Raw genomic sequence first — 13,447 nt, 5'->3', positions numbered from 1 at the left:
AATCAGGGGATTGCTCCCCGGTTCGAACGCCTGTCTGTGCATTATTAAATATCCTCCAGCCCCCATGGCCCTGTGACCCGCCCAGCTCTCAGTCTCTGTCCTCAATCGTCAGAATGGACAGGAACCGGCTGCATGTAGCCTGAAACCTTTCAACTCTAATTCTAGTTTAGTCTTAAAACAATTGATCTTCCCCGCGTTTAGAGAAGAAACACATTATTTGTTCCTACCAAGTAGGACAATAGTAAAAAAAACAAAACATGGAAACGACAGACTGAATGGCAGTGACACACAACTCACTCATTGCAAAGACAAGAATTCTTTCAAATAAAAATCTTTTATTTTGTCCATTAATGATAATTATAATTATAATAATAATAATGTCATCGTTTTCATTCCATCTAGACTCCACCATGCCACTTTCAGAACTGGAGTATTGTTTTTAGGAGGCCCGTCTGTGTGTCTGCCTGTTTTCCGGGTGGCTGCACACAGGACAGGACAGGACAGGACAGACAGACAGACAGACAGACAAGCTACGGATTCAGGACGGAGAGAGAGGAGAGTAAAGAGAGAGAGAGAAAGAGAGAGAGGGGTGGGCGAGGGAAACGTCGGTCTGCAAGCTAGAGTGACACTCCATTTCATTTTCCATGCTGATTCAGTCCAGTACAGGCACAGGGGAGAAGGGGAGGGGGGGCGTTCTCCTGGGGGGGGGGGGGGGGGGGTCCATCTGCTTGGTCATCACTTCACCACAGTGGGAAAGAAGGGGCAGAGAGATAGCTTCAAGCTTATTGGTGAGGCTACTCAATATGGGGACCAGGACAAACCAATCACAAACCGATAGAGAGTAGAAGGGTGTGTGTGTGTGTGTGTGTGTGTGTGTGTGTGTGTGTGTGTGTGTGTGTGTGTGTGTGTGTGTGTGTGTGTGTGTGTGTGTGTGTGTGTGTGTGTGTGTGTGTGTGTGTGTGTGTGTGTGTGTGTGTGTTTCGTCAGCATAACTTTGAACCTCCTCCACTGTACACTGGTCAAATGTTACCGTCACAGCCAGGTACAACGAGCAGGTAATCATAACTCCTTTTCCTGTGAAAAGAAAAAAATGTGTTGAGTAAATTACATTTGACCATCACATGTTTGACTGCAGGGTAAAACGTCCGATGCTTGATCTAACCAGCCCCTGAAATATATATTTCACCTGTGCTTCATCGGGCTGTAGTATTGCCCGTGGAAACAATATTGTTGTCCGAGTTGGACAGAGACCGCTCCTTCACCACGGGGTCTGCACCAAGAGAGGAAGAGGAGGAAGAGGAAGAACAGAGGCAACCGGAATGCCCTTGAATTATTTCTGGCTTCGAGGAGAGGCTTAACACAAAATGAATGTATGCAAGTTGCATTTCCAATAGTAAAGTACATCAATTATAAGAAAATGTCTGTGGGTCTACAAGTCCAATATGTCCATTTTATCTTTATCGTTTTTATCCCTGGGTCTAGAGTTCCGTATGAGCATGAGCCTGTCAACGAAAGGGTCCAGGTTATCTCAAATCGATCCAATTACAATCACGGCACTGAATCGTTACACTGCTTTACAGAGCCTAAAGTCGTTGGGCTGCCGGACTACAGACGAGGACTTCAATCCAACTGATCTCAAGTTATCAACAACAGGACGAAGGCGGAACATTTAACGTCCGACGGGGGGTTAGAGACAGGGATTTGGCCGGGAGGGGCGGGAGGCCCGGGAACCGGCTTCATCAGCTCACAGCGGTGGGTCAGAGGCAGAAAGAGGCCAAACCACGTCTAACTGGTGGGCCATCAGTACGGCCCCGCCACCCCAGGCAGACTCCCGGACCCCCGGGTGCTCACAGAAGTAGGGGTGGTCCATGGCCTCGGCGGCGGTCAGCCGCTGCTGGTGGTCGTAGCGCAGCAGCTTGTCCAGCAGGTCCAGCGCCTCGGGACTCACCAGGTGCTGGTTCTCCGTCTGCACAAACTGCTGCCAGTGCTTCTTGTTCTGTCTGCGGACGCACAACAGCGTAACACTACTATTACACACACACACTAACAGCGTAACACTACTGCTACACACACACTAACAGCGTAACACTACTATAACACACACACTAACAGCGTAACACTACTATAACACACACTAACAGCGTAACACTACTACTACACACACACTAACAGCGTAACACTACTATAACACACACACTAACAGCGTAACACTACTATAACACACACACACTAACAGCGTAACACTACTATAACACACACACTAACAGCGTAACACTACTATAACACACACACTAACAGCGTAACACTACTATAACACACACACTAACAGCGTAACACTACTATAACACACACACTAACAGCGTAACACTACTATAACACACACACTAACAGCGTAACACTACTATAACACACACACTAACAGCGTAACACTACTATAACACACACACTAACAGCGTAACACTACTATAACACACACACTAACAGCGTAACACTACTATAACACACACACTAACAGCGTAACACTACTATAACACACACACTAACAGCGTAACACTACTATAACACACACTAACAGCGTAACACTACTATAACACACACACTAACAGCGTAACACTACTATAACACACACACTAACAGCGTAACACTACTATAACACACACACTAACAGCGTAACACTACTATAACACACACACTAACAGCGTAACACTACTACTACACACACTAACAGCGTAACACTACTATAACACACACACTAACAGCGTAACACTACTATAACACACACACTAACAGCGTAACACTACTATAACACACACACTAACAGCGTAACACTACTATAACACACACACTAACAGCGTAACACTACTATAACACACACACTAACAGCGTAACACTACTATAACACACACACTAACAGCGTAACACTACTGCTACACACACACTAACAGCGTAACACTACTATAACACACACACACTAACAGCGTAACACTACTATAACACACACACTAACAGCGCAACACTACTATAACACACACACACTAACAGCGTAACACTACTATAACACACACACTAACAGCGTAACACTACTATAACACACACACTAACAGCGTAACACTACTACTACACACACACACACTAACAGCGTAACACTACTACTACACACACACTAACAGCGTAACACTACTATAACACACACACTAACAGCGTAACACTACTATAACACACACACTAACAGCGTAACACTACTATAACACACACACTAACAGCGTAACACTACTATAACAAACACACTAACAGCGTAACACTACTATAACACACACACTAACAGCGTAACACTACTATAACACACACACTAACAGCGTAACACTACTATAACACACACACTAACAGCGTAACACTACTACTACACACACTAACAGCGTAACACTACTATAACACACACACTAACAGCGTAACACTACTATAACACACACACTAACAGCGTAACACTACTATAACACACACACTAACAGCGTAACACTACTATAACACACACACACTAACAGCGTAACACTACTATAACACACACTAACAGCGTAACACTACTATAACACACACACTAACAGCGTAACACTACTATAACACACACACACTAACAGCGTAACACTACTATAACACACACACACTAACAGCGTAACACTACTGCTACACACACACTAACAGCGTAACACTACTATAACACACACACTAACAGCGTAACACTACTATAACACACACACTAACAGCGTAACACTACTATAACACACACACTAACAGCGTAACACTACTATAACACACACACTAACAGCGTAACACTACTATAACACACACACTAACAGCGTAACACTACTATAACACACACACACTAACAGCGTAACACTACTATAACACACACTAACAGCGTAACACTACTATAACACACACACTAACAGCGTAACACTACTATAACACACACACACTAACAGCGTAACACTACTATAACACACACACTAACAGCGTAACACTACTATAACACACACACTAACAGCGTAACACTACTATAACACACACACTAACAGCGTAACACTACTATAACACACACACTAACAGCGTAACACTACTATAACACACACACTAACAGCGTAACACTACTATAACACACACACTAACAGCGTAACACTACTATAACACACACACTAACAGCGTAACACTACTATAACACACACACACTAACAGCGTAACACTACTATAACACACACACTAACAGCGTAACACTACTATAACACACACACTAACAGCGTAACACTACTATAACACACACACACTAACAGCGTAACACTACTATAACACACACACTAACAGCGTAACACTACTATAACACACACACTAACAGCGTAACACTACTATAACACACACTAACAGCGTAACACTACTATAACACACACACTAACAGCGTAACACTACTATAACACACACACTAACAGCGTAACACTACTATAACACACACACTAACAGCGTAACACTACTATAACACACACACTAACAGCGTAACACTACTGCTACACACACACTAACAGCGTAACACTACTATAACACACACACACTAACAGCGTAACACTACTATAACACACACACTAACAGCGTAACACTACTATAACACACACACTAACAGCGTAACACTACTATAACACACACTAACAGCGTAACACTACTATAACACACACACTAACAGCGTAACACTACTATAACACACACACTAACAGCGTAACACTACTATAACACACACTAACAGCGTAACACTACTATAACACACACACTAACAGCGTAACACTACTACACACACACTAACAGCGTAACACTACTATAACACACACACTAACAGCGTAACACTACTATAACACACACACTAACAGCGTAACACTACTATAACACACACACTAACAGCGTAACACTACTATAACACACACACTAACAGCGTAACACTACTATAACACACACACTAACAGCGTAACACTACTATAACACACACACTAACAGCGTAACACTACTATAACACACACACTAACAGCGTGACACTACTATAACACACACACTAACAGCGTGACACTACTATAACACACACACTAACAGCGTAACACTACTATAACACACACACTAACAGCGTAACACTACTATAACACACACACTAACAGCGTAACACTACTATAACACACACTAACAGCGTAACACTACTATAACACACACACTAACAGCGTGACACTACTATAACACACACACTAACAGCGTGACACTACTATAACACACACACTAACAGCGTAACACTACTATAACACACACACTAACAGCGTAACACTACTATAACACACACACTAACAGCGTAACACTACTATAACACACACTAACAGCGTAACACTACTATAACACACACACTAACAGCGTAACACTACTATAACACACACACTAACAGCGTAACACTACTATAACACACACACTAACAGCGTAACACTACTATAACACACACACTAACAGCGTAACACTACTATAACACACACACTAACAGCGTAACACTACTATAACACACACACTAACAGCGTGACACTACTATAACACACACACTAACAGCGTGACACTACTATAACACACACACTAACAGCGTAACACTACTATAACACACACACTAACAGCGTAACACTACTATAACACACACACTAACAGCGTAACACTACTATAACACACACACTAACAGCGTAACACTACTATAACACACACACTAACAGCATAACACTACTATAACACACACACTAACAGCGTAACACTACTATAACACACACACTAACAGCGTAACACTACTATAACACACACACACTAACAGCGTAACACTACTATAACACACACACTAACAGCGTAACACTACTATAACACACACACTAACAGCGTAACACTACTATAACACACACACTAACAGCGTAACACTACTATAACACACACACTAACAGCGTAACACTACTATAACACACACACTAACAGCGTAACACTACTATAACACACACACTAACAGCGTAACACTACTATAACACACACTAACAGCGTAACACTACTATAACACACACACTAACAGCGTAACACTACTATAACACACACACTAACAGCGTAACACTACTATAACACACACACTAACAGCGTAACACTACTATAACACACACACTAACAGCGTAACACTACTATAACACACACACTAACAGCGTAACACTACTATAACACACACACTAACAGCGTAACACTACTATAACACACACACTAACAGCGTAACACTACTATAACACACACACTAACAGCGTAACACTACTATAACACACACACTAACAGCGTAACACTACTATAACACACACACACTAACAGCGTAACACTACTATAACACACACACTAACAGCGTAACACTACTATAACACACACACTAACAGCGTAACACTACTATAACACACACACTAACAGCGTAACACTACTATAACACACACACACTAACAGCGTAACACTACTATAACACACACACTAACAGCGTAACACTACTATAACACACACACTAACAGCGTAACACTACTATAACACACACACTAACAGCGTAACACTACTATAACACACACACTAACAGCGTAACACTACTATAACACACACACTAACAGCGTAACACTACTATAACACACACACTAACAGCGTAACACTACTATAACACACACACTAACAGCGTAACACTACTATAACACACACACTAACAGCGTAACACTACTATAACACACACACTAACAGCGTAACACTACTATAACACACACACTAACAGCGTAACACTACTATAACACACACACTAACAGCGTAACACTACTATAACACACACACTAACAGCGTAACACTACTATAACACACACACTAACAGCGTAACACTACTATAACACACACACTAACAGCGTAACACTACTATAACACACACACTAACAGCGTAACACTACTATAACACACACACTAACAGCGTAACACACAGCCGCTCGACACTCAACGGGGGACAAATGAAGGATACATTAGGATTTCTAAAAGGTTTTGCGTTTTACTCATTTCAGTTCGGTAGCAGCACCCACTTTAATCCAAAGCAGAATCAAACCTACAGCGAATATGTTTTATCAGGGAGCGGGTAGGTCTACCTGAGCTGCTCATTGATTCGTACAGGTAGACTGGGGATATTAGGCTCAAGCTCGTGCACGATAAAGAATAGAAGGTCAGAATGTGAAAATACATTGCGTAGCAATTTTTTGACGTCATGGGTCAGCCATAAGCAGGCCTTCACTTACTGTCCGAGCAGGTCTTTGAAACGCGGGTCCAGTTCAATGTGGTACTTCCGCAGGTAGCTGAACAGCTCGTCTGTGCCCAGGACTTTGGCGATACGCACCAGCTAAGGAGAGACACAGTTCTGCTGTTGGACAGCAGTGTGTGTGTGTGTGTGTGTGTGGAAAAACTTTCCCTTTTTCCAAACCGAAGATTATGTAGTTGTGGAATGTGTGATTCAATCTCACTGAAAAGATGAGGTGTGATCAGTTAGAATAATTCTGATCTGTAAGGATAAATATTAAATTCAAGATTGTACATGGGTAAGGCCGCAGAGTGAGTGAGTGAGTGAGTGAGTGAGTGAGTGAGTGAGTGAGTGAGTGAGACCTGGTCGTAGTTGTCTTGTCCATGGAAGAAGGGTTCCTTCTGAAAGATCATACTGGCCAGCATACACCCCAAGCTCCACATATCAAGGCTGTAGTCATACATCTGCGCGGGACAGGGAACAGACCCTATATTATTATACTATATTACACCCAAATACTGCAGTACTGTGTGTGTACATCAGGATTACCTGGTAGTCCACCAACAGCTCTGGGCCTTTGAAATACCTCGACGCAACCCGGACGTTGTACTCCTGAGCTGGGTGATAGAACTCAGCCAAACCCCAGTCTATAAGACGTAGCTGTGGACACAAACCCCCGTTACTGTTCCATCGCCACTCAACACCTCCTTTGAGCCTCAACCACACAGCTAGAGATGGATCTGTCCAGATTATGAAGGGGATGAGGTAGCTTTACGTCAATACGGGTCTGGGTGATGACAAAATGATAACCGCCTTTCCTGGCTACTGTAAAACACCAGTGATCAATAACAGTTGATAAAATGACTGTGTTGTACAGAGTCCGCCGAAGAGCATTCAGTGCGCCTGTGCCACTGAAGTCCTTTGGACCAAACATATTGGTCGGTGATGTTTTACTGAAGCCATCGTTACCATCTTTCATATGGTAACGACGGTTTCATCAGCCAGACCGGTTTTGTCTTTCGGGATTGTTATGATTTATTTGTATTTATTTGTCCCTAAATCTAAAATTAAAAACAGCACAATTTAAATGAACAGCATACTGGCTGATAATTGGCAGGTTGATAATTAAAATCCTGCTGCATTCGTTAAAAAATCTGCAGGAGTTGTGAAAACACAGATGCTCTAGAAGTTGCGGTTTAAGTTTTGCTTTTGCCAATTGTCTGCTTGGATGATTTTCCCCAGCAGCTGAATAACATCCCAGGCATGACACTACCAAGGAAACCCGACCACAGCCAGACGCGTACCTTTCTCATTTGGTGGTCGATCATGACATTGTGTGGCTTAACGTCCCGGTGCATTATACCCATACTGTGGCAGCAGTCCAGTGCCTACAAACAAACACACTTTGCTAAACTCATTGCAAACTGCTTCATCAACATGCAAGGTTGTCATGTGGCCAATTCATTTATTCCAATTAAAAACGTCACATGCTAAATTGGAGCTTATCTGATGTTAACCACTGCTTATAAGATAGTGGTCATGAGAGTGTAACCAGGAATTGGTGTATTTTAGCCAATGAATTACAAATACACACAGATAAGGAATAGAACGAGACACTGACTCTTGCGAGTAGAATAATGTAACTCAGCCAGCAATTATTGACTAACACTTAGCCTAGACTATCTCAGCATACATTAGTACGTGCCAATGTCTTCAAAGGGAAGTGATTAAGAATGTGTTTTAATATTATAATCTGTGCGCGATCAATCAGAATGAACTTCCTAAAGTAAGATACATGCTACCAATGCTATATAGCTATAAACACAGAACATGTGCACTTCCTGTGTATCCATTGGCACAATGGGTCTTAACTACATGCAACTCGAATCTGCCTCACCTTCAGCAGTTCATACATGTAGAAACGAATATCAAAATCTGTCAACTTCTGGTACAATTCCTGCAAGGGAGACACGGTCAAATGTCAGAACTCATTTTTTTTATTATTTTTTTTTTTTTTTTTTTATTTAGCAGGGACAAAGCAGTGCACATTATTACAAACATGACATGGCAAGGCCATGACACAACTTGCAGATGTGAATACATAAAAGGTTTGTAGCTAGATAGCTAATTTTCTGAATCACCTTCAATCTCTTGCGAGTAGAATAATGTAACTCAGCCTGCATTTATTGACTGAAACACCTCCATATGACCAGACAGACAAACTGGAGTGTCATTGCATTCAAATTATCTCACTGGCACATTTTTGGCATTCTTTATCCAGAGCAGATGTGAACTAGGAAACACCGCGAGCTGCTTGGATGGAGACAGGACTCTGACTCCTATCAAGAAGACTGTTACTATTCAGGACGTTCAGAATCATGCAGAGAGTACAGATGATTGTTGTACCTTGAAATCTGTGTTATTGATGCACTCGAAGACGAGAGCCGGAGTTCGGGACTGCAAGGCCGTCGTGGGGAGATGATGTGAAGGTTAGGGCAAGATAGGAAGAGATAGGAAGAGTCAAACAAACAAAAATGCATGATAACTTTTTTGAATTAAATCCAGCTCCTTATCAAAGATTAATAGATGTTTGATATCGTGTCCTTATTAGAGACTTCGATGACAATTGTTTGTCTATTATCACTGAAGTCTACTCCGTTTGATTAAATGTGGCTTCGGTCATGCATGCCGAATGCCCACAGACGCATTTTTGTTTAAAGCAGAGCTTGTAATCCCATCATAAAAATGCATATCTATGCACATTTTCAAATTTAGGATCAATAAAGTGACTTCTGACTTCCTTACCTTCTTTCATGCACGAATAATGCACGGATAAGCACTTAACGGCAGAAGGGTTCCATTTAACCCAGTGAGAGCTTTTAGTTGGGTTTCCACCCAGTGAACTATGACCTACCACAGGGTCCTTGACCGTGTGCTCCCAGTGACCTATGACCTATGACCATTGACCTACCACAGGGTCCTTGACCGTGTCCACCAGGCGGATGATGTTGGTCCCGCCTCGGAGGTTCTCCAGGATCTTGATCTCCCGCTTAATCTTCTTCTTCTTCACGGGCTGAAGCGTCAAAACAGAACCGACAACGTTCAAATAACGATAGGACCCATATTTAAACAACAAGCACTGTCAACCATTTCCTTTTCTAACGAACACCACCAACAACAACAACAAAAAACAACAACAACAACCCAGGGGAGTGTGTGCAGAGAATGGATGGCATGCTGGGGAACTGACAGTAAACACTGAGGTGAAACAAAAGTCAAAAGTCTGCTTGCCTGAACAGAGCATCCCCTTACAATTACACACACACACACAAACCGCCCCACACAGGCTCACACAAACCGCCCTACACACGCACACAAACCGCCCTACACACACACACAAACCGCCCCACACACACACACACACACACACACACACACACACACACACACACACACACACACACACACACACACACACACACACACACACACACACACACACACACACACACACACACACAAACTGCCCTGTTAATGTGCTGACTAGACAGAGCCATGCACTAGTCTATCAGTCTCTCTCTCACTCTCTCTCGCTCTCTCGTTGTCAAAGGCCAGCGCGGGGGAGAGGATGGTGTTTAAAATTAAGAAGGGACTCCACACATGCACAGGGTAAACAGAGCAACAGACAGCGGCACTGGCTCTGAACACCGTCCTCCAGTGGAAGGAAGCCTAAACTCCTTCAATGGAATCAGCGGCAGCCAACGGAAGCACACCAGATCGATATGGTGGTCATTGCCCTTTTCTCCTGCTCCCCTTTTTCAAGTCCACTAGTTTACAAGACCATTGACTAGAGCTCTACCCCGCCACCCTGCCCCCTGCTGCACACCAGATCGCCTCCAATAATCTCATGCACAGGTTCCTGAGCTCGGAGATCAACCAGTCAGGTGCCATGATTATCTAGGCCTACATAACCACGCCGCTGTGTGTGTGTGCGTGTGCGTGCGTGTGTCATCGTGGTTTATACCGTAGTTCATGATGTTCATTTCTTTGAATGCAATGAGTTGAGCGGTTGTTCAAATGCTTTCCCTATCTTTCAGTGTAGAATGGGGGAATGAGGGACGGAATGATGAAATAAAGAGAAATGGGATGTTTAACCTAGCTTTAAGAGGATAAATACAACAGAAATATGATTTTAAATAGGCAACCAACAATCCCAGGAAGGCGACTAAAGGAGGCCACACTCCTGGCCCTGATTCAAGCGTCCTTCCTCCCATAATCACCTTGAGGATCTTGACAACCACCTTTTCGTTGTTAGTGATGTTGATTGCCTCAAACACCTCACTGTATTTCCCTCGGCCCAGTTTCCTCACCAGCTGGTAGTCTTCCTGGTTGCTGCATGGGTAGAGAGAGACACAGTGAAACAGAGACCGAGAGAGAGGGGCTGCAATGGTCTTCACAAGCAACGTGAAAAGCATGTAGTTTGTAGCCCAATATGTATGCATTGCAAATTGCCAAAGAAATGAGAGGGCCACAAATGGCATGTCTAAGTGTTATTAACTATCTATCGATCTATAGAAGGATTAATAACATCAATGTTCCTGGTAGACTGCAAATAATTGAATGACATTTGACATCAAACTCAATACACTGACCAGTGTGACCACATTTCATAAAAGATATGCATGAGCAAATTAAACCATAACATTAAAACAGGGCTCACCTCCAACTTGGCACGTGAGCTTCATAGTCCCAGTATTCCCGGCTCTTTAGTGTGTTAACATCTGCGTAAACACGGGACTTACTGCCAGCTGCTGGACCCGGCATGATCAGATTCTTGAGCTTAGCTCGCTGTGACGGGACGGTGACTCGGGAGGTAGGGATGCCACCGAGAATTCCCCCAGTATAGGGGAATAAACAACAAGCCTATCACCGTATAGATAACCAATGCTTTTCGCGTTTGTGGCAGGTCGAACAGATTTCTTTGCCTCACACGACTATACAGAAGGAGGAAGGCCAGAATGGGATGGTACTATAGGAGAAGCCTGTATGAAGGCTGCAAAAAGGGTGCCGTGGATCACTGGCGCTTTTTCGGATTGTCAAGAGGCAAACTGAACCAGAAAGGTTCCGTACCATAAGCTGACTGATTATAGAAGGCTGATGGTGTATCTAACTGGGGGTTTCATATGGACAGGTAGACGTTTGGGGGTATTGAGGTAGAATGCGGGAAACGTGCCTTGTTTCTATGTATTACAACAATGTGATTACAACAATGGGATTAAAAGGAACCCCGAAAAGGGCACAGTTCAGTAGTTTCAGGGATGTACGATTAATCCAGATGCCATTGGTTAAACCCCCACCCACTCTCTATGGGCCTGAATGCTTAATAAAAGGGCTGGCTACGTTACCGAGTATTTTTCAAGTGGACGCTGAAATACAAAAAAAGAATCCATCGGGAGTCAGGCAACGTTATCAACCCCGGTTTTCGATTGACAGATCAACCCTCTTCACGATCGGTAGATGACGGCTGGAGAGGGGGTGGAGTACGTCAGATCGATGTTGTTAGCCAATGTAGCGACAAATGCTACCTCAGTACGAAAATGTCGCACCGAGGGGGAGCGCCCGGTGCCGTGCACCATCAGCGGATTGCGTCGCATGTGCAGCCGTACTGGAATGCACCTCCAACCCCCGGTAAGACCCCGACAATGGTCGGGATTTGGGGACTTTCTGCAGAGACCCCCCGGTCGAGACCGCGGACGGAGCAGCGGATTGCGATTGAAAACTAAACCACCCGGATGTGATATACGTTGCCGGGGTGAATTTGTCTTATTTCATTTGGTCCCATATCCCCATATTACAAGCGAAACAGCGCCATCATTAGTACCGGCGATAGTGCATTGGTGGTTAGGAGCGGTAAGAGGGAAACCAAGGTGATCACATGTAGTAGCTTTAAACTAACTGTTTTGAATAACTGTTTCCTTTCTTCTCTGAAAGGGAAACATTTTGTGTCATGTGTTCAAATGCGTTCTGTTATTGTTGGTAACCCATCTGAGTCAAAGGACATAAACCAAGTCAGATGCCCAAGTACTTGGCATATGGTTTTCTGAGCAGCATAACCAA

At 43.4% G+C, this 13,447-nt stretch overlaps 1 protein-coding gene across 1 annotated transcript; it reads right to left on the bottom strand.

The window, feature by feature from the left end:
* Positions 1–315: 315 nt before the first annotated feature.
* On the bottom strand, positions 316–13,140 carry csnk2a2b (casein kinase 2, alpha prime polypeptide b). The gene is made up of 12 exons (XM_060060206.1): positions 12,051–13,140; positions 11,611–11,722; positions 10,302–10,403; positions 9,737–9,787; positions 9,228–9,287; positions 8,635–8,718; positions 7,880–7,990; positions 7,693–7,794; positions 7,332–7,432; positions 1,852–2,000; positions 1,187–1,270; positions 316–1,074 (listed from the first exon to the last, which is right to left on the bottom strand). The coding sequence occupies exons 1-11, from the start codon at positions 12,152–12,154 to the stop codon at positions 1,194–1,196; spliced, it is 1,053 nt and encodes a 350-aa protein (XP_059916189.1). The 5' UTR covers positions 12,155–13,140; the 3' UTR covers positions 316–1,074; positions 1,187–1,193.
* Positions 13,141–13,447: the final 307 nt, after the last annotated feature.

The sequence above is a fragment of the Gadus macrocephalus genome, chromosome 9 (assembly GCF_031168955.1).
Source record: "Gadus macrocephalus chromosome 9, ASM3116895v1".
Classification (NCBI taxonomy): domain Eukaryota; kingdom Metazoa; phylum Chordata; class Actinopteri; order Gadiformes; family Gadidae; genus Gadus; species Gadus macrocephalus.
Note: the sequence above shows the minus strand (reverse complement) of the source record. Positions and strands in the feature narration are given on the sequence as shown.